General features: G+C 54.0%; 3 protein-coding genes across 9 annotated transcripts; 2 read left to right on the plus strand and 1 right to left on the minus strand.

Annotated features, from left to right (window-relative positions):
* Positions 1 to 71: 71 nt before the first annotated feature.
* B3GAT3 (beta-1,3-glucuronyltransferase 3) lies at positions 72 to 6,344 on the plus strand. 2 transcript variants are annotated; one of them, XM_053562286.1, is made up of 6 exons: positions 1,390 to 1,543; positions 2,670 to 2,844; positions 4,611 to 4,971; positions 5,156 to 5,446; position 5,588; positions 5,839 to 5,930. In XM_053562286.1, the coding sequence occupies exons 1-6, from the start codon at positions 1,462 to 1,464 to the stop codon at positions 5,928 to 5,930; spliced, it is 1,002 nt and encodes a 333-aa protein (XP_053418261.1). In that variant the 5' UTR covers positions 1,390 to 1,461. The 2 variants fall into 2 exon arrangements, with proteins under 2 accessions (XP_053418260.1, XP_053418261.1); XM_053562285.1 differs by lacking the exon at position 5,588 and having other exon boundaries at positions 72 to 1,543; positions 5,839 to 6,344.
* Positions 6,345 to 6,606: 262 nt separating this feature from the next.
* Positions 6,607 to 8,827, minus strand: ROM1 (retinal outer segment membrane protein 1). The gene is made up of 3 exons (XM_053562284.1): positions 8,189 to 8,827; positions 7,242 to 7,488; positions 6,607 to 7,158 (listed from the first exon to the last, which is right to left on the minus strand). The coding sequence occupies exons 1-3, from the start codon at positions 8,776 to 8,778 to the stop codon at positions 6,940 to 6,942; spliced, it is 1,056 nt and encodes a 351-aa protein (XP_053418259.1). The 5' UTR covers positions 8,779 to 8,827; the 3' UTR covers positions 6,607 to 6,939.
* A 662-nt stretch (positions 8,828 to 9,489) lies between these two features.
* On the plus strand, positions 9,490 to 19,652 carry EML3 (EMAP like 3). 6 transcript variants are annotated; one of them, XM_053562267.1, is made up of 22 exons: positions 9,490 to 9,616; positions 10,722 to 10,893; positions 10,970 to 11,230; positions 11,320 to 11,430; positions 12,814 to 12,884; positions 13,058 to 13,181; positions 13,401 to 13,571; positions 13,697 to 13,766; positions 13,852 to 13,962; positions 14,206 to 14,301; positions 14,787 to 14,942; positions 15,084 to 15,225; positions 15,644 to 15,795; positions 15,878 to 16,003; positions 16,083 to 16,214; positions 16,977 to 17,044; positions 17,612 to 17,700; positions 17,772 to 17,869; positions 17,997 to 18,084; positions 18,613 to 18,711; positions 18,997 to 19,127; positions 19,211 to 19,652. In XM_053562267.1, the coding sequence occupies exons 1-22, from the start codon at positions 9,595 to 9,597 to the stop codon at positions 19,412 to 19,414; spliced, it is 2,694 nt and encodes an 897-aa protein (XP_053418242.1). In that variant the 5' UTR covers positions 9,490 to 9,594; the 3' UTR covers positions 19,415 to 19,652. The 6 variants fall into 6 exon arrangements, with proteins under 6 accessions (XP_053418242.1, XP_053418244.1, XP_053418243.1 ...); XM_053562269.1 differs by having other exon boundaries at positions 13,061 to 13,181; XM_053562268.1 differs by having other exon boundaries at positions 12,817 to 12,884.
* The last annotated feature ends 86 nt before the right edge of the window (positions 19,653 to 19,738 follow it).

Raw genomic sequence — 19,738 nt, forward strand, 5'->3', positions numbered from 1 at the left:
TCAAGGAGTAGGGTGCCGGCCCCATCTGCTGGAGGTGGCGGGTTCAAACCTAGCCCTGGCCAAAAACCAAAAAAAAAATACTAAAAAAAAAAAAAGAAACCTAAGAGCCTGACAATTTCATCTGGTTACAGCATAAGCAAGAGTCATTGGTTGAGTAAGATGAGCAACATCAAGCATTCCTCAGCTTTCTAGTTGAAGAATTTTTTTTTTTTTTTTGAGGCAGAGTCTCACTATGTCCCCTCGGTAGAGTGCTGTGATATTGCAGCTCACAGCAACTTCAAACTCTTGGGCTTAAGGGATTCTCTTGCTTTCGCTTCCCTAGTAGCTGGGACTACAGGCACCGGCCACAACGCCAGGCTATTATTTTGTAGTTGTCGTTGTTTAGCAGGCCATATATACCCACCAGCTCTGGTGTATATGGCCAACTGCTTAGCCATCTGGAGATTATTTTCACAGAAGAGCCCAACAGGGTCCTCACATTTTAGGCCTGGATGATCAGAGCTGGCAGGGTCTTGGATAGAAATAGCTGTTATGTCAAATGTTCTCACACTGAAGACTACTTCATTTTAGTTAATGGCACTTTTTCAAGTTCTCCATTGTTATAGTGATGACAAATAGTTTCCTCTATTTTATAGACTGACCACAAATCTTAGAGATTATTTTACAAGAAAATGGATTTTACTCACCAGCTAGGGGGGCAGTTTGTCCTTAACCATCGTCTGTACCAGGAGAAACTGGTGGGTCTTAAGGGGAGTTGGTTTTTGTTTTGTGTTTTTTAGAAAAAATGCTAAGGATGGCTTGTGCTTGTGGAGGAGTTAGGGGATGAATTTATTGAATTCCCTAGCTCAGGAAATACTTTGAGTATTCTCTGTGAGGTGTCGGCTACTTTGGCGCCCCCACTGTTGTATGTTGAAATGTGGACCACAGGAAATAGTACAGATCCTGGAATCAGTGTTTGTTTCTAGAAGGAACACAGCGTGTTGTCCTGTGGCAATGACATCGTTCGTGCCAACCTGAGTTTCTTATCCATAAAAAGGGGACTGCCGGACAGATGAGTAAGAAAATCTGGGCACAGGGATTGGATTCCCTGGGTACGTATTGGGTTGCTCAAGCGATTCTGCGTTCAAGGGGCGGGTCTCGAAGTAGGTCCCATGTGCTGCCACCCGGGCTTCTGTCTGCCGGCCAAGCGCGCTTGACACGCCGGATGTGACGTCACTGTCCCGTGTTCCTGGGACCAGGAGGTGGGACCGAAAATCAACTTTAGGAAGGGACGCTAGGTGACCGGAAGTGGGTGTTAGGCTACACGGCCAGGCCCTGCTGCCAGAGAGCCGGTCGGGAGCGCCAGAAAGGCGGGACGCAGGGCGGGGCCGCTTCAGGGGTGGCGCCTAGGGACGAACGGGGGGCGGGGACCCCTGGTCCCCTCCCGATCCCGCCCGCTTCGGCGCCCGCGGCGTCGCGGCCATGAAGCTGAAGCTGAAGAATGTGTTTCTCGCCTACTTCCTGGTGTCTATCGCCGGCCTCCTCTACGCGCTGGTGCAGCTCGGTGAGCGAAGCGGGGCGGGGCTGGGGCGCAGTGGGCCGGCCCGAGGGCGCCCTTCGCTGTGCATCCAGCCCTGGGGATGAATCCCTGCAAACACCATTCATCCGCTCGTCCCTTCCGACAGCCTTCTGCTGCCGCGGCGCTCTCCCCACTTTAGAACACTCCGCGGCTCACCGCCGCACCTCGGATGAAATCTGGACTCCTTTCCGGAGCCTACAAGGCCCCTCATGTGCCTGCTGCCGTCTGCCTAGCCGGCCCCATTTCCCACTATCCCTCCCTCTGCCCCAGCCATACTGCTTCTTGACACTCTCTAAACCCCCACGCTCATTGCTCTCTCAAGCTCTTAACCTGTTCCCTCTGCCTGCGTTGCTTTTCTCCCTACTCTTACGGCTGCCTTTCTCATCCTTCAGGTCTTAGCTCTAATGTCACCTCCTCAGAGAGGTCTTCTCTTACCACTAAGCTAAACTAACCCCTTCTTATTCCCAATTCCCTTTTTTTCCTCTGTACTGTTTATTTTCTTCATGGTCCTTAACACAATTTGTAATGGTTTTATTAATTTGTTTCTCTAATTAGTGTTTGCTTCCTCCACTCAATTGTGAGGGCAGGGCCTGTCTCTTGTTTTGTTCCCTGCTGTATCCCCAGCACCTAAGCAGTGCCTCCGAGGAGGAATATTCAATAAATATTTATCCAATGATGGAATCAGTGAATTTAATGATGAGTCTTTGGTCACACAGCGAGGGAAGAGGCAGGCTCTTATACAAGGATTTAAGGACAGTGCCACTTTGTGATCTTCCAGTATTTGAAAGACTGTGCTATTTAAGGAAATCTACTTGTTTGTTATGAGTCTAGAAGGCAAAAACTAGGGTGAGCAGATAGAAGGGATGGAGGCAGATAATCAGCAGGATATCCTACTGAAAATTGTAACAGATGGAACTTATTAAAGATGGATAGAAGCTGCTGATTGAGACAGTGACCTCTCCACATTAGGGGTGTAGAAAAGGCTACTAGAGAAGTCGTGTGCAGATTCCTGTATTGGCTAGGAGGTGAATGAGAAAGTTATGGCCTTTTGGGATGCTGAACATTCTGTGGTTCTCTGCCCCTCCCCTTTCCCCATGCTTCCTGGGACCAGGCCAGCCATGTGACTGCCTCCCTCCCCTTCGGGCAGCAGCGGAGCAGCTTCGGCAGAAGGATCTGAGGATTTCCCAGCTGCAAGCTGATCTGCGACGCCCACCCCCTGCCCCTGCCCAGCCCCCTGAACCGGAGGCATTGCCTACTATCTATGTTGTTACCCCCACCTATGCCAGGTATGGGCTTTGGTGCACCCAAAAGGGTTGCATGGACCAAGAAATTGGAGTTGATTAGGAGAAGTTCGGGGAGCCACTGAGCTGGGAGATAGTCCTCAAACTAGAGCATGCCAAAAACAAGACAAATGAACCACATTTTTACTCAAAGATTTATGGGAAAATGGTGATTTTTCTGTTAACAATAGACCTGGCTACACTATTATGTGAAATACAGATTTCCTGCCAAATTTTTTTTTTCTTTTTTTTTATTGTTGGGGATTCATTGAGGGTACAATAAGCCAGTTACACTGATTGCAATTGTTAGGTAAAGTCCCTCTTGCAATCATGTCTTGCCAAATTTTTTTTTTTTTTTTTTGTAGAGACAGAGTCACTTTATGGCCCTTGATAGAGTGCCGTGGCCTCACACAGCTCACAGCAACCTCCAACTCCTGGGCTTAAGCGATTCTCCTGCCTCAGCCTCCCGAGTAGCTGGGACTACAGGCGCCCGCCACAACGCCCGGCTATTTTTTGGTTGCAGTTTGGCTGGGGCCGGGGCCGGGTTTGAACCCGCCACCCTCCGTATTTGGGGCCAGCGCCTTACTGACTGAGCCACAGGCGCCGCCCATCCTGCCGAATTTTAAGACAGAATAATTAAATTTCAAAGAAATTTGCCAATAAGCTAATTTTCTCTTTAGGGATCCTCCTCAGGTGAGAAAGTTAAAAAAACCCTGACTAAATTAAGATAGAAAGGGGCTTGGCAGCATAGTCATACAGGGGTATGAAATAGTTATACCAGTTATTCTATACAGTGTGTTTACTTTCTACCGGGCAATGTACTTAGTATTTTGCATTTGTTTTTGTTTTAAATCACAATGTAACTTTATTACTGGAAAAAAAAAAAAAAAACAATTAGGGGCCCAGGGCCCATAGCACAGTAGTTATGGCACCAGCCACATACATTGAGGGTGGTGGGTTTGAACCTGGCCCAGGCCAGCTAAACAACAGATAAAAACAACTGCAACAAAAAAACAGCTGGGCATTGTGGCAGAAGCCTGTAGTCCCAGCTACTTGGGAGGCTGAGGCAAGAGAATCATGTAAGCCCAGGAGTTTGAGGTTACTGTGAGCTGTGACGCCACGGCATTCTACCAAGGGTGACATAGTGAGACTCTGTCTCAAAAAAAAAAAAACCCAAACAAAAAGACTATTAGGGATGTGGTTTTGGATCTGTAGCCAAAAGGGCCTGGAATCAGATGGCTGCCCTATCCAGTCATAGGGGGCTCTAGATCTCACCCCAACATGCACGCACCACCAAGCTTGGGCTGGGCAGGCACATCTGAAGGATAAAGAAGCCCAGAAGAGGCCAAACCATACAGTCCCAGTTTCTCCTCTAAACTCAAATCTCTCTTCTTCCTCTGGAGAGGAGTGAGTCAAGGGGTCCTCTAAAATAAATTCCTTTATCTGGAAATGCAGCACAGAAGGAAAAGAACCTGTTCTACTGGTGTAAGTTTCAAAGCTGGGCTTGAAACCCAGATCTATCTGGTCCCAAAGCCTGAGCCCTTAGTTTATTGTTTTCCACAGCCAAAGCCCTGGGGTTGAGGTAGTGACCAACATGAACTGGAAGAACAGGGCAAGTGTGTGTCAGCATGAAGCTGACAGGCCAAAAAGGAGGAGTTTGGGCACTGGTCAGAGAAAGGCCATAAGGGATGCTAGTGACAGCCCAGGAGAATCTGTCAGGAGTGAGCAAGTGGTGCCTATCCCTTTTCTCCTGCTGCATCTCTCTCCTGCAGGCTGGTACAGAAGGCAGAGCTGGTGCGGCTGTCCCAGACATTGAGCCTGGTTCCCAGGCTGCATTGGCTGCTGGTGGAGGATGCTGAGGGTCCCACCCCACTTGTCTCAGGGCTGCTGGCTGCTTCTGGCCTCCTCTTCACACACCTGGTGGTCCTCACACCCAAGGCCCAGCGGCTTCGGGAGGGAGAGCCAGGCTGGGTTCGGCCCCGTGGTGTAGAGCAGCGGAACAAAGCCCTGGAGTGGCTCCGGGGCAGAGGGGTTGCTGTTGGTGGGGAGAAGGACCCTCCACCACCTGGGACCCAAGGAGTCGTGTACTTTGCTGATGATGACAACACCTACAGCCAGGAGCTCTTTGAGGAGGTGAGCACTCAAAGGGATGGGGCAAGAGGCTAAATGGGGCCAGCTTCATTCATTACCTTGGTTACCAGTGTTGCTGCTGGATGAGAAGTGGGAAGTAGTGGGCAGAGGGTGCCAGTAGCCCTTTCTGCTGCCCTCTTTCCCATGGGCCACCCCTCTCTGTTTCTTCTTTCCTGACCCCCGGTAGATGCGCTGGACCCGTGGCGTCTCAGTGTGGCCCGTGGGGCTGGTGGGCGGCCTGCGATTTGAAGGCCCTCAGGTACAGGATGGCCGGGTTATTGGCTTCCACACAGCTTGGGAGCCCAGTAGGCCTTTCCCCATGGATATGGCAGGATTTGCTGTCGCCCTGCCCTTGCTGTTGGCTAAGCCCAAAGCCCAGTTTGATGCTGCTGCTCCCCGGGGCTACCTGGAGAGCAGTCTCCTGAGCCATCTTGTGGATCCCAAGGACCTGGAGCCACGGGCTGCCAACTGCACTCGGGTAAGAGAATGGAAGTAGTCATGAGAAACTGGCTTTGGATGAACAGGTGATGGGATAAATGGGGTGAGCACCTAGGAAATGGGAATTTAAATCAGGAGGGACTCTCCAGATCTGTGATCAGCCTTGATTCCTCTACTGAAGGGTAAGCTGGGAGCCAAGGGAGGATAAGTGGCCTTCTGCTACTCCATCTCCCAGAGTTCTGGAAACCCATGTGATGCAGAGAGGGTGAACAGATAAGGCTCTGTTTTACACGTACGCTGCCCTTCACACTTTTCAGGCTATACTGTGTATGTAGAGGGGGTGGAGAACCCATTCCACACTGAGGGCACCAGAGCCTGGCTGTGGCCAGTCCTATGGCTGGTCCCACGCTCACTGCAGCACTCCTGGCACAGGTCCTGGTGTGGCACACACGGACAGAGAAGCCCAAGATGAAGCAGGAGGAGCAGCTGCAGCGGCAAGGCAGGGGCTCAGACCCAGCCATTGAGGTGTGATGGCGTCCCCACCCTGACTACCACCTCACTTCAGGCACAGACCTTGTGGGACTGGGCCCCAGGCCTGCCCAGGATGTGGTTTTCCAATCCTGACCCCTCAAAACCAGAGGTGCCCCCTCCACCTCTCCAGGCCCAGGGCTTGGCCTTGCTGCTTCTTCCCTCCCCTAGCCTGCCACGTGGCACTACCTAGAGACTGGGCACAAGTGGCCCTTGTATTGAGTCAGGTTGGCTCTGTCTGGGGTGGTGCAGAAAGACAGATGGACTCAAGAAGGAGGGCAGCAGAGGAACTCAGTAATTTATTGGGGCTTGGCATGCACTGGGGGGCTGGAGGAGCTGGGCTAGACCCTCCCCACCTGAGCATGCTGACCCCTCCCTCCTACCTCCAAAATAAAGAATCTCAACCTGGAGTGGCTGTTTGTTTTCCTTCACTTCACATGTCTGGTTCTTGCTTTCTAATCCTATGGTTCAGTGATTCTCAACCTTCTTAATGCCCTTTAATACAGTTCCTGTGGGTCACGACCCACAGGTTGAGAACCACTGCTATAGTTGGTGGGTATCTGTTCCTGCACAGGCTGCGCAAGGGTCAAAACTTGGGAGTTCTGACTTCTCCATCAGACAGAGACCAGTTCTCCCAGGGGCCCCATCACCTTGATAAAAAAGAGCAGTGACTTCCATCCAAAAACTTTTATTGAGTTTTGCGCACCAGAAGCAATCTCTAGGCTTTCCCATGTTACTTTCTCATCATTCTGTTCTTGCTGTTACACCTGCTGGTTCCGGTTGCAAGGGCTAAGCCCTAAGAGCTGCTTTTCTCTTGCCCTTGTCCAGCTACCTGACTATCCTCAATTCCTTCCAGCTCACTGACTATCCCTAACCTCTCTAATCCCGGGGACCCTCCCCCCAACCTGGAGTCTTGGTAAGGAGTTGTGAGGTTTCCAGACTTGTCCATTCCACCCTCTTCCCGCCTTCCCCAGCTTCACCCCCCCTATCCTATGCTGTAGGCAACTAGGCCTCAGGTAGATCCTCCTTGGGAGGTGCCTCTTCTGGTGGGGCCTCCTCAGCTGCTGGCCTGTGGGCAACCCCTCCCTGTAGCCATGCTGTTTTCAGCATATCTTTCAGCCCACCAGGAAAGAGATAGCCTTGGGTCTCTCCTTCCCCATCAATGGCCCCTCCAAGCCCCTCCAGTGCTGTTTGCAGGTACCGCAGGCCAACAAGCACCAGACCCTGTAGGGGAGGCAAAGGGAGAGAATCAAGGAGGGTTGGCTGTTTGAGGGGTCCCAGGTAGGAGGCCTCAGATGCTGACTCACCTGCAGCAGGAAGGTGACAGCCAGCATGCTGCCCAGTGTGCTGGCCAGGTCCTGCAGGTGCCCAAGCAGCACCTCATGGCATCCTTGGGCCCAGAGGTTTAGGTTGGGGTGTCGGGGGTCGAAGAGGGGGTGGGCATAGGGGTCTGAAAGTTGACTTTGCAGGCAAGGCCGAGGTGAGTGGGGGTTGCAGCAAGAGAAAGGGACTCCATCAGTCAGGTATAGGCCTTCCACATTGCTCTGAATCCGGCTGCAAAGGGAGGGGCAGGGGTTAGCATGTGTGGAAATAGATGACTAGGTTAGAAGCTGAGGTGCACAAAAGTTGAGCATGGGATAATGATAGTAAAACATTTACTGACTGCTTCATTTACATGCTAGTCAAGCATAATTCATTTATCTTCACAACAACTCTAGAAGATCAGTATCTACCTATACTATACAATAGGTTCTATTATCTCCATTTTACAGATGAAGAAATGAGCTTACAGTGGTTTGGTAACATGCCCTGAGTTGCATAGCTAATATTTTTATTTTATTTTTGAGACAGAGTCTTACTGTGTCACCCTCCGTAGACTGATATGGTGTCATAGCTCACAGGAACCTCAAACTTTTGGTCTCAAGTGGTCCCTCTCTCAGCCTCCCAAGTACCCAGGACTACAGGCGCCTGCCACAACACCCAGCTATTTTTTTTTTGAGACGGGATCTTGCCCTTGTCAGGCTGGTCTTGAACTCCTGAGCTCAAGTAATCTACCTTTCTCTCAGGAGAGTACTGGGATTATAGGTGTTAACCACTGCCCCTAGCCCTACACAGCTAATAGCAAAGCTATAACCCATTCTTCCAGCCATTGTGCTCTACTTATTGCCCGTTTGGGTTAGGTGGGGTTGCAAGGCAGCAGGAGGGAGCCTGTCTGGGAAGAAGGAGGAGGAGAAGAGAGAAGCAGATCACTCACTCAACCACGTCCTGGTCATTGGGGTCCAGGTAACGGCTGCTGACCCACTGGACCCCAAACCAATCCTTGTACCCATGGCGCCCACAGCAGTGGTGCTTCAGCTGCAGCTCATCCATCAGCCGTTTGGCATGACATCGTCCCGGCACCTCTGTGTCCTTGTAGTGAGCCAAGGCAGTTTCCAGGCCCTCCTCTAGCCCCTGGTCCAGACTCCCAGGCAAACCCAGGGCTAGTCCCAGGGCAAGGACCAGGAGGCCCCCACCCCCAGCAGTGCCAGCCACCAGCAGTGGTCCCAGGACCCCTCTCCAGGGAGGGTATCGAGCTGCGTCCAGACTTGCCCGGCTGGCTCCTGCACCCCCGAGTCCTGTGCCCAGAGCCACTGCACCGGCTGCGAGGGCAACCTGGGGCAGGGCAGGGAACCGGCAGGAGGGAGCCAGGAAGGTGCCAAGGTGCGACAGCTGGACCAGGAGGTGCCCGCTACAGAGGAAGGTGAGGCCACCGGCCAGTGCCAGCAGCCAGGAGAGTAGCCAGAGCCCCTGCGCCAGGCGGATGCGGGGCTGGAGGGGCAGCACCAGGGGCAACACCGGCGCCATCTCCCATCTCTGCCCAAGGGAGTGCGGTGCTGTCGGGGAGGGAGGTTGCTCAGGGCAGGATGCTGACTCAGCCCATCCCAGCTTGAGCTGGGCTAATGCCACCCTGACCCCAATACCCTGAGCATCCTTCCACCCTCAGCTTTAATAATCTGCTGCCCTGTCAGCCCCAATTCGGAATGCCTCGGCCTTGCCCCTTAGGAGAAGCTCCACCCCTGGGCAGAAGGCACATTTCGTGACCCCGCCCCCGTCCCCTCACGGAAGTGGGGGGGCTGGTTATTTCAGTCACGAGGGACTAGGGGCTAGGTAATGCCGAGAGTGGACCCCAGGGCCGGCACTCCCACCCAGATGCCTTGGGAAACCGGGGCGAGATCCCGGAAGGGCCTGGAGGCCCCAGGCCGGGAGGGGGTGAGGGGTCAGCCGGCGGGCCCCGCCCCGGTACTAGCAGCCAGGCCCGGACAGGGAGGGGTTAGCAGGCGGCCCGGCCTCTCCGGACCCGCCCCCCCCTCCCGCGCTTCCTGGCGGCTCCGCGTCCGGCAACTGTTTGTGCCGCGGCGCCGGGGCCTGAGACTGTCTCTGCCACTCTCCCCAGGGAGCCAAGAACGGCCCGGGGAGCGTCCGAGGCCCCCGCGGCCCGGGTGACTGCTGCCCCGGACCCACAGCGCCCCCTCCAGGCCCCTTCCCTGCTGCTGACAGCGCCCCCTTGGGGTGACACGGCTCTCTGCGCGCGCCCCGGGGTGCTTCCCCTTCCCCTCTCCCCTGCCATGGCCCCCGCGGCTTAGACGCCTCCTCCGCCGCTCGGAGCAACCGGGGGGCCGGATGGACGGGGCCGGGGGGCCCGGTGAGTACGGGGCGGGGCGGGCGGCGTGCCTGTTCCCGGAGCGCCCGGCCGTCGGGCTCCGCCAGAGCCGTACGCGGCGAGCCCTACGACTGCTGTCTGGAGGCATCCCCGCGTGCTCCTTCGTCCCGGGGACTCTGAGCATCCTCCACAGTTTCTCAGATCGCCCTGCTTAGTTACTTGGGTATTCCTGCTGTCATTTCGGACTTCCCCAACGTCATCTTGCCTCCCATATAACTCGGGGCCCTTTGCAGTTTTCGTGACCCGGTCGTTACTCTGGGCCTTTTCTCCTGGTCCTTCAGGTCTTTTTACTTTTGACCCCTACTGGGACCTTCACTGTGACTGCTCACCTCTGATCCCTCTTTTGTCACCCTGGATTTCTTTCCTGGGTCCTCAGTATTATTCTACTCTCCTTACCTCTCCTTTTTTCCAGTGTTCCCACACAGTTACTTTACTTTTGGTGGAGATCTGAGCTTGCTGGGGAAGGGGAGGAAGGCTGCAGTCTCTCATCAGGACCGTGCCTCTTTGTGGCTCCCACGTTCCTCGGCAGTACTCCATATTTTCTCCCTGGTACTCCATGGTACTCCCAGTATTTGCGGAGGCTGAGAAGGCAGCAGGGAGCTTTGCCAGGTTGCTGGCCTGCCCTGCCAGAAGGAGGCCCTTGATCCTCTACCACCATCTCCTCTTCTCTGGATGAGCCTCCAAAGCTGGGGCTGCTTGAAAGGGGCAGTCCTATTGGACAAATAAAAAGTTGTGTGGTGGCTCCGCGCTTGCAGCTCAGCGGCTAGGGCGCCAGCCACATACACCAGGGTTGGTGAGTTCGAATCCAGCCCCATACACTGGAGCTGGTGGGTTTGAATCCGGCCCCAGCCTGCCAAACAACGACAACTACAACTAAAAAAAAAAAAAAAGCGGGCATTGTGGCGGGCTTGGAAAGTTGAGGCAAGAGAATCGCTTACGCCCAAGAATTTGAGGTTGCTGTGAGCTGTCACACCACAACACGCTGTCTCAAAAAAAAAAAAAAAAAAAAAGTTGTGTGGTAACAGAATCCTCTCAACCTTTCTCCAGACACTGGGCACATTCTGAGTGCTTCTTGCCCCTTTCTCAGGTGAGGGCCCTGCTCAGGAGGCCCTGCAGTCCTTGAGCCAGCGGATTGGGGTGCAGGAGAAAGAAATGGAGCTCGTGAAGGCAGCCCTGGCAGAAGCCCTTCGCCTGCTTCGGCTGCAGGCGCCCTCCACTTCCCTCCAGGACTCTGGCACGCCAGCTCCTGTAAGAGACAGGTATGCTATCAGCACACTCCCCTTTCCCTCCTTCCTGGTGTGCCTGGGGCACCAGGTTAATTCACTGTCTCTCCAGCAATCCTGCAGTCCCCCCAGGACTGCCACCCACATGCAGCCCCTCCTTGGTGAGCCGAGGCACCCAGACAGAGACAGAGGTGGAGACTGAGCCATCCCCTGGACTCCCTGGCCTGAGTAATGGTCCCCCAGCCCCTCAGGGGGGCAGTGAAGAGCCTAGTGGGACCCATTCTGAAGGAGGGGGCAGCAGCAGTAGTGGGGCTGGCTCCCCTGGCCCCCCGGGGATCCTCAGGCCTGTGCAGCCCCCTCAGCGCACTGACACGTAGGTATCCTGCGGCAGGGGCTGGGAGGGGTGGGAGGATTGCAGAGTGCGATTGGAGGGAATGACCTTCACCTAATCACTATACCTAGACCACGAAGAAATTCTTCCTCCTCATCCCCCTCGGAGCGGCCTCGGCAGAAACTCTCCAGGAAAGCAGCTTCCTCAGCCAACCTGTTATTTCGATCAGGGAGCACAGAGAGGTGGGTGAGACTCCCACCAACCCTCCCAACCCTAGGCTCAGGCTCTTGAACTTCCACATCCCTCACCTCCCTTCTCTGGACAGGATTGGGGAACTTCCTTGCCCAATAGGAAGAAAGGAACAAGAACTCCTAGGGCTCTTTCTGTGTATCAGGCATTATGCTAAACCCTGGACCTCCTCCATCTTATTCAGTCCTCACAACATCCTTGTGGGGTAGGTGGTCTCATGCTGTCCATTGCATGAGAAGCAGGCTTAGAGAGGGTAAGTCATTTGCCTGGGGTGACACAGCTAGTCAGGATTTGAACCCTACTCTTCCTGACTGTAGTTCCCCTGCTCTTTCCATCATATCACAACACACCTTCTGAGATTCCAGGAGACTATTCCAAAAGCACCCCTGATTTTCATGGATGGCTGTCCTCAGAGTTTCAGCTCTCCCTCCCCCCAGATCTACCAAATACCAATCTACTTACTTTTAGAGGGCAAGGGGACATTCTAGTGGCTCAACATAGTTATCACAGAGTGTGTACAGGCCCTAAGACACCTGAATGTTTATTCTACCTCTGTCCTTAGGCTCTACATTATTCTCTGAAGAGATTTTGTTACCTTATCATCATATAATGACAGTGATCTCTGGAATTCACCTGCCCCTTTCCTCTTGAGAGATAAGGATTTTCTTGCTTACCTCCCAGATCCCTGAAAGGCAGGGCTGGTGTACTTTCTGGATTCACCTTGGTCCTGTTTTATAGATGGGGAAAGGAAAAGGTTGATAGCCAAAGGACTGGTGGTTTGGAGGAAAGAGAGAGGGTCTGGCACTATGCATTGCTTCTTTTTTTTTTGTAGAGACAGAGTCTCACTTTATCACCCTCGGTAGAGTGCCGTGGCATCACACAGCTCACAGCAACCTCTAACTCTTGGGCTTAGGCGATTCTCTTGCCTCAGCCTCCCGAGCAGCTGGGACTACAGGCGCCCGCCACAACGCCTGGCTATTTTTTTGTTGCAGTTTGGCCGGGGCTGGGCTTGAACCCACCACCCTCGGCATATGGGGCCAGCGCCTTACTCACTGAGCCACAGGTGCCGCCCACTATGCATTGCTTCTTACAAGCTTTGAGGTCTTATGCTGTGCACTTAGCCCCTTCAACCTCAATGTTATCGTCTCTTAAATGGAACTAAAAGTTCTCATCTACTTTAGGGCTCTGATGCCCATAGTGCAATAAAAGTTCTCATCTACTTTAGGGCTCTGATGCCCATAGTGCAAACAGTGAGCCTGCAGAGGGGACTGAGGACTCTGGAGTAACCCCTTGTCTTGTGTTCTGCCCCATCCCCACTCAAGCCCTGGGACCTGACTGCAGTCCTTTTCCCAATACCTGTTTTTCTCTCTTCCCAGCAGCCGTGGGGGAAAAGACTCTCTCTCTAGCCCTGGGGGCCCTGGGTCCCGGAGAAGCAATTACAATTTGGGTATGTACCCAGGGACAGAGAGAAGAACTTGGATAACAGAGTCAGGGTTTGGGCTGCAACCCCAGGAGCTATTTTGGGGTACCCGTGAGGTATGGTGGGTGGAGTTCTGCTTTGGCTTTCCTGGAAAGGAAAGGCTGCAGGGTGGTGGTTGATACCCCTGCTTTTCTCTGTAGAAGGCATCTCAGTGAAAATGTTCCTTCGCGGCCGCCCTATTACCATGTACATCCCGTCTGGCATCCGCAGCCTTGAGGAGCTGCCCAGCGGCCCACCCCCAGAGACCCTCAGCCTTGATTGGGTGTATCCTGCCCCCTCCAATCCCATGTGACTCACCTTTCCCACCTTGGGACCCCCTTCTCCTTCCTTACAGTTTTCTCCTGTGTCTATGGGGACAGGGAGTCTTCCGAATCCTTCCTCTACCATCCTTTTGCTGATGGTGCTGTCAGCCAGAAGCTCCTTCTCCTCCTGTTCCTCCTACCCTTGATCTGACCCTTTCCTTGACTGCGACCTTTAACCTAGTTACGGGTACAGGGGTCGTGACTCTCGCTCTAATCTATTTGTGCTGCGCTCTGGGGAGGTGGTCTACTTTATCGCCTGTGTGGTGGTGCTATACCGGCCTGGGGGAGGTCCAGGGGGTCCTGGAGGTGGCGGCCAGAGACATTACCGGGGACACACCGACTGCGTTCGATGGTGAGAAGCCTGGGGCCTGAGGCCTAGGGATGGGGGCCTTGGCAGTAAGAGAATCTGGGTGGGTGTGGAGGAGTGAGAGGTCTCTTAAGAGACCCTTTCCCTAGAGTGTCTCCTCCCCACCTTAGCCTTGCGGTTCACCCCGATGGTGTTCGAGTAGCCTCAGGACAGACAGCTGGAGTGGATAAGGATGGAAAGGTAAGGCTGGAGTCAAACACCATGCAGACATGAGGAAACTGAATCCGAGTATTCCTTCTTACACCCTCCCCTTGTCTTCTACCAGCCCCTGCAGCCTGTTGTTCACATCTGGGACTCAGAGACGCTGCTGAAGCTTCAGGAGATTGGACTGGGGGCCTTTGAGCGGGGTGTGGGAGCCTTGGCCTTTTCAACTGTGGTGAGCTGGCCTCAAAGCTTGTGACCCCCATTCTTGCCCCGGAACCCCGACTTTTACATGTCACCAGGAAGCCTGGAAAGTCCTGGCCCTCCTGAACCCTGCCCAGCCAGTTCTCCTGAGAAAGAGATATATGTCAACTTCTCCTGCCCGCTCCACTTACGATGACACTCCCTGCCTAAACACTGTGAGCCTCCAGTCCTCCAAGGTTCACCCAGCCCCTCCCCTGTGCCCCCACATCTGTAGGATCAGGGTGCTTTTCTATGTGTGGTGGATGATTCCAATGAGCACATGCTGTCTGTATGGGACTGCAGCCGAGGAGTGAAGCTGGCTGAGATCAAGGTGAGTGGTCCAGGTGGTTTACAGGGGCTCTGAGGTTGGGGTGGGATTAGTAGAGTGCAGAGAGCTCCAGACTCATGCATATATTTACTTTTTTTCTTTCTTTCTTTTTTTTTTGGCCGGGGCTGGGTTTGAACCCACCACGTCTGGCATATGGGACTGGCGCCCCACTCCTTGAGCCACAGGCGCCACCCATATTTACTTTTTTTCTTGCTGGGTCACCTGGGGCATACCTCCTACTATCTCTGGGCCCTGGTTTCTTCATCTGTGACATGGGGACTACAGTTCTGACCTCATAAGTGTTAGCTTTGGGGTGATTAATCATGAGTGACAGAGAATAGTGCTCCTAGGGGACCATGGTCTTGAAGGAAGGGTTATGCTGGGGTTTCTGGACTTCTGCAGGCCTGCTGTCAGGATGCAAATTGAGAGTCAAGTAAGAGGAGGGTGCTCAGGGCTTGGATGGGCTGAATCTGGTGTCTTTCCTTCAGAGTACAAATGACTCAGTCCTGGCGGTTGGCTTCAGTCCTCGTGACAGCAGTTGCATTGTCACCAGTGGGAAATCTCACGTCCACTTCTGGAACTGGAGTGGTGGAGCAGGGGTTCCTGGGAATGGGACCCTCACCCGGAAACAGGGTGTCTTTGGGGTGAGGCGTGGATGAGTGGGAACGAATGGGAGGGTAGAGTGAAGGAGGAAGGACTGGGTTGAATACGTAGACCCTGATGCCCCCCAGCACCCTCCTTTAGTCTTTGCCCTTCCTTTTGATCTCTGGTCTCTTCTTTCCTAGAAATACAAGAAACCCAAGTTTATCCCTTGTTTTGTCTTCCTCCCTGATGGAGACATTCTCACTGGGGACTCAGAGGGAAATATTCTTACCTGGGGGCGGAGCCCCTCAGATTCCAAGACCCCAGGCAGGGGCGGAGCTAAAGGTATACGCTGGGTGTGACATCTGGGAGGTCTAGTAATTGAGAGGGTCTGTGGGAACAGAGGAGAGGGTTTCCCATCCTTCTGCCTTCAGAGTTGATAGTTCTCTGTGGTCACTGGTCTAGAAGGATGGGGGCAGCATGATAAAGGAGGAAGGGCTAGGGCTTTGAGTCTGCTGTATCTCAGGTTTAAATCCCAGTTTTGCCACTAGTTGCCTGGCCTTCTAGGAAGTTACCTTGCTTCCCTGAGCCTCAGATGTTCTGTCTATGAAATGGGGAGAATAACAGATGTGTTGGCAGTGTGAGGACTAGAGATGGTATTCACTGGTTCACAATGGCTGGGAGTTATTACTCTATTGTAACTGCCCCTGTTCTCTGCTCCCCTGTACCCCAAGAACATGACCCACTGGGGCTTTATCAACAGAGACCTATGGGATTGTGGCGCAGGCCCACGCTCACGAAGGTTCCATCTTCGCCCTGTGTCTTCGGCGGGACGGGACAGTGCTGAGTGGTGGTGGGCGGGACCGCCGGTTGGTACAGTGGGGGCCTGGGTTGGTGGCCCTCCAGGAGGCAGAGGTGAGGGCTAGGCTGGGATCAAGGGAGTGAGGAGGAAGAGGAATGGTCAGTGGGCTCTTGACACTCTGCCCCCACCCTGCAGATCCCTGAACATTTTGGGGCTGTGCGGGCCATTGCTGAAGGGCCTGGCTCTGAGCTGCTGGTGGGAACCACAAAGAATGCCTTGCTGAGGGGAGATCTGGCACAGGGCTTCTCCCCTGTAATCCAGGTTGGGTAGTCAAGGGCTTGGGGGGAAGGAGGGCAGAGGTGTTGGAGAGGGAAGGGGTGATAGCCATGCTCTATTGCAGGGCCACACTGATGAGCTCTGGGGGCTCTGCACACATCCCTCCCAGAACCGCTTCCTAACCTGTGGCCATGACCGGCAGCTCTGCCTCTGGGATGGGGAGGGCCATGCACTGGCCTGGAGCATTGACCTCAAGGTAGAGGCCTGTATCCCTTGATCTCCTCTGCCATACCTACCATGACTTCTGGGTCACCCCTCCTTCCTCAATATCCCCTTTCCTTCTGCTTCCCAGAGGCAGCTAGTGTGTACTGGGTGCCCAAATTGTAATTTTTCTGTATTGATGGGTAAAAGCTGATGCCTCTAGTGCTTCCTGGGTACTGCCTGCACTTGCCACCCACCAGGACCCCTCAGACCTCCTCTTGGTCCAGCAACTAAATGGTTAATCTCCAGCACAGCTGAGGCCTCAGTTCTTAGTCCTCATAAGGCTTCAGTGACTCTCTGCCTGCATCCGAGGTCCCTTGTCCCTCTCTTCCTCATCTCCTTGGGGAGGCTTTGAGTTATCAAGAAGACAAGGTCCCAGCCAGTTTGGTGGCTCACACGTGTAATCCTAGTACTCTGGGAGACTGAGATGGGAGATTGCTTGAGCTCAGGAGTTGGAGACCAGCCTAAACAAAAGCAAGACTCCATCTCTATTAAAAATAGAAAAATCAGCTGGATAGTGGCATGTGCCCAAAGTCCCAGCTATGTGAGAGGCTAAGGTAGGCAGATCGCTTGAACCTAGGAGTTTGAGGTTGCTGTGAGCCATGATGACACCACAGCACTCTAGCCTGGGCAACAAAGTGAGACTCTGTCTCAAAAAACAAACAAACAAACAAACAAAAGGACAAGGAGTCTGTCCTGGTTTCTTCATTGGAAAGTTATCTTCTTCAATTTGAATTCATCTTCTCCCCCCTCTCAGGAGACTGGTCTCTGTGCTGACTTCCACCCGAGTGGGGCAGTTGTAGCCGTAGGACTGAACACTGGGAGGTGAGAGGGAGCTTGGACTCCTGGGAGGGAAAACAGGGAGACCTGGGAAGTGGACCAGCAGTAACCACTATAGTTTAGAAGCCAAGGACTGCACCTTTCAACTCCTCTGTGCTTCCTCCTGAAGCCCCTGCAGCCTGTGCCTCCCCTGCTTACTGTGTAACTGTCTTCACCCCTCCTCCCAACTGCTCTCTCCTCCACGCCTTGGAGTAGAGGAGGTGGCAGACCAGGATAGACAAGCAGTGGGAATGGGAGGGGCACAGGAGAGACAAACATAGGGCTTGTAAGTGACAGGCTTACAGAAGCCTCAAGGCTCTTGTAGTTGGGCCCTGGCCTGTAGTTTCCTTCTCCCTTTTCAGCTAGCATCAGAAGCCACTCAGCTTTTATCTGCACTTAGCCTGTTCCCATTTTCTAGCATAAAAAGGCAGCAATGGCCTCTCTTTCGCATCATAGCCTTTCTGTGGGGCTCTCTGAAGTTTTCTGATTTGGAGCCCCCCTCCATGGGTGGGCTTGCTAAGGGTCATCCTGCTTTTTTGCTTCCCTATCTGCCTCTACCTGTTTCCCTTCCAGGTGGTTGGTTTTGGACACAGAAACCAGAGAGATCGTGTTTGATGTCACCGATGGCAATGAGCAGCTTTCAGTGGTCCGGTACAGCCCAGGTGGGAGCTAACCCCACCCTGGACTCAGATCTGTCTCTGGCCCTTCCCTCTCTGAGTGACTATATTTGCAGATGGGTTGTACCTGGCCATTGGTTCCCATGACAACATGATCTACATCTATAGCATTTCCAGTGATGGTGCCAAGTCTAGCCGCTTTGGCCGCTGTGTGGTGAGGAAAAGGGGTGGAGGATGGGGCATGGTAACAGCAGGTACACTCACAGGGGTCTGATACACTAGGGGCCCCTGGGGAAGGGAAGTGGTTGCAACATTTTTAAACTATTGACCGTTGCTCCTAGGGTCACTCTAGCTTCATTACTCACCTGGACTGGTCCAAGGATGGGAACTTCATCATGTCCAATTCTGGGGACTATGAGATTCTTTACTGTGAGTTGCAGTGGGGTTGGACATGGGGAGAGGGTAACTGGAGTGGGTTTAATTTGTAGGGGGTGCTCCTGGTTGGGCAGGGATGAAGAATATCTGGGAAGCTCCAGGCAGAGGGTCTATCAGATAGAGGTGAAGATGGGCTATCAGATAGAGGTGAAGATAGAGATGGGGTTAAAATGGGATTGGGATTGTACATATGAGAAATTTTGTGATTTGGAAAATTTCAAGAAAGAGTGATTGGAAAATCACAAAAAAAGAAGACAGTTCATGTCTCATTAACTTGAGGGAGTTGAAAAATGCACTAAGAAAAGATTGTTTTAGTAAAGTTTCTCAGGGCAGGTATGGAGAGCTTAATTAGGGAGAACTTCAGTGAGAAGTCTGGAAGCACATGGGGTGGGATTCAAGGAGGGTGTAGGGGGTGTCTATCACTGGCTAACTCAAGCCAGTCTTTCCAACCTGGCCTTCTCCATCATCTTCCCGACTGAGGGCAGGGTGAGAGCTGAGCTGGGTTGGGCTCCCTATCCCCAGGGGACGTGGCAGGAGGCTGCAAGTTGCTGAGGAATCGCTATGAGAGCCGAGACCGGGAATGGGCTACCTACACCTGTGTGCTGGGCTTCCACGTCTACGGTAAGCAGGGGCTTGGGGATGGGGAACCCTGCAGGAGGGTTGGGGGAATAAGGTTGGGGAGGGAGCCAGGTCTGGGCTTGGAACGCTGGGCTTATATCCTGCCGTGGGGGCGTCCAGAAACCCGCAGATCAAGCCCAGGAGGCCTCTTGGCCCTTGGAACCGGGAAGGATTGCCTAGAACGTGGTAGCTGGGTGGCCGCGGCTGCCTGAGCGCTAGGAAGCGTGCAACTCTGGCCCGTGGGTGGCGGTGGGGAGGAGGCCGGGCTGAGGCCAGCCACTGTACTAGGCGTGTGGCCGGATGGCTCCGATGGAACCGACATCAACTCCCTGTGCCGCTCCCACAACGAGCGCATAGTGGCCGTGGCTGACGACTTCTGCAAAGTGCACCTCTTCCAGTACCCATGCGCTCGCGCCAAGGTGAGACCACCAGGGGCCTCTACGGCGGGTCGGGTCGGTTCGGGGCTGCGCTGCAGCGGCAGCTTGACCTTAACTCGGTTCAGGCGCCAAGCCGCATGTATGGGGGCCACGGCAGCCACGTGACCAGCGTCCGGTTCACGCACGACGACTCGCATCTCATCTCCCTGGGCGGCAAGGACGCCAGTATCTTCCAGTGGCGAGTGCTGGGCGCTGGGAGCGCGGGGCTAGCGCCCACCACGCCCTCTCGAACCCCCTCCCTGTCCCCCGCCTCTTCCCTCGACGTCTGATCGCTGCTGGACTGAACCGATTGGCCTTGTGGTGCGGCCCTGCCCCGCCCAGATATCCCAGGACCAGGGATAGACCCTTTCCTAGACTTCGAGACATTCCCGATCGCGTATTTTCCTGGAGGGTACGAATGGCACCTCTGTACACACTGTATAGGCCCGCTGGCTGAGCCGGGCAGCCCCAGCCTGGGCCCTGACTACCGCTGCCTGCTGAGGGGCAATAAACCAAAACCTAAGTCGCCTCTCCGTGCTTTGTCGGGCGCGGTCGGGTTCCTCCAGGGCTCAGGGGGGTGGGGAATGAAGGAAAAGAGGACAGAAAGGTTAAGG

The sequence above is a fragment of the Nycticebus coucang genome, chromosome 14, assembly GCF_027406575.1.
Source record: "Nycticebus coucang isolate mNycCou1 chromosome 14, mNycCou1.pri, whole genome shotgun sequence".
Lineage (NCBI taxonomy): Eukaryota > Metazoa > Chordata > Mammalia > Primates > Lorisidae > Nycticebus > Nycticebus coucang.

Bases quoted from the DNA above. Each gene is read 5' to 3' on its own strand.
- EML3 (XM_053562267.1), top strand. From the start codon at position 9,595: ATGGACGGGGCCGGGGGGCCCG. The intron at 18,085-18,612 runs GTGAGTTGCAGT...CCCTATCCCCAG, and splicing joins GGACTATGAGATTCTTTACT to GGGACGTGGCAGGAGGCTGC. The intron at 19,128-19,210 runs GTGAGACCACCA...AACTCGGTTCAG, and splicing joins ACCCATGCGCTCGCGCCAAG to GCGCCAAGCCGCATGTATGG.
- B3GAT3 (XM_053562285.1), top strand. From the start codon at position 1,462: ATGAAGCTGAAGCTGAAGAATGTGTTTCTCGCCTACTTCCTGGTGTCT. The intron at 1,544-2,669 runs GTGAGCGAAGCG...TCCTGGGACCAG, and splicing joins CTACGCGCTGGTGCAGCTCG to GCCAGCCATGTGACTGCCTC. The intron at 5,447-5,838 runs GTAAGAGAATGG...CTCCTGGCACAG, and splicing joins GGGCTGCCAACTGCACTCGG to GTCCTGGTGTGGCACACACG.
- ROM1 (XM_053562284.1), bottom strand. From the start codon at position 8,778: ATGGCGCCGGTGTTGCCCCTGGTGCTGCCCCTCCAGCCCCGCATCCGC. The intron at 7,489-8,188 runs GTGAGTGATCTG...CTCCCTTTGCAG, and splicing joins AATGACCAGGACGTGGTTGA to CCGGATTCAGAGCAATGTGG. The intron at 7,159-7,241 runs GTGAGTCAGCAT...CCTCCCCTACAG, and splicing joins CTGTCACCTTCCTGCTGCAG to GGTCTGGTGCTTGTTGGCCT.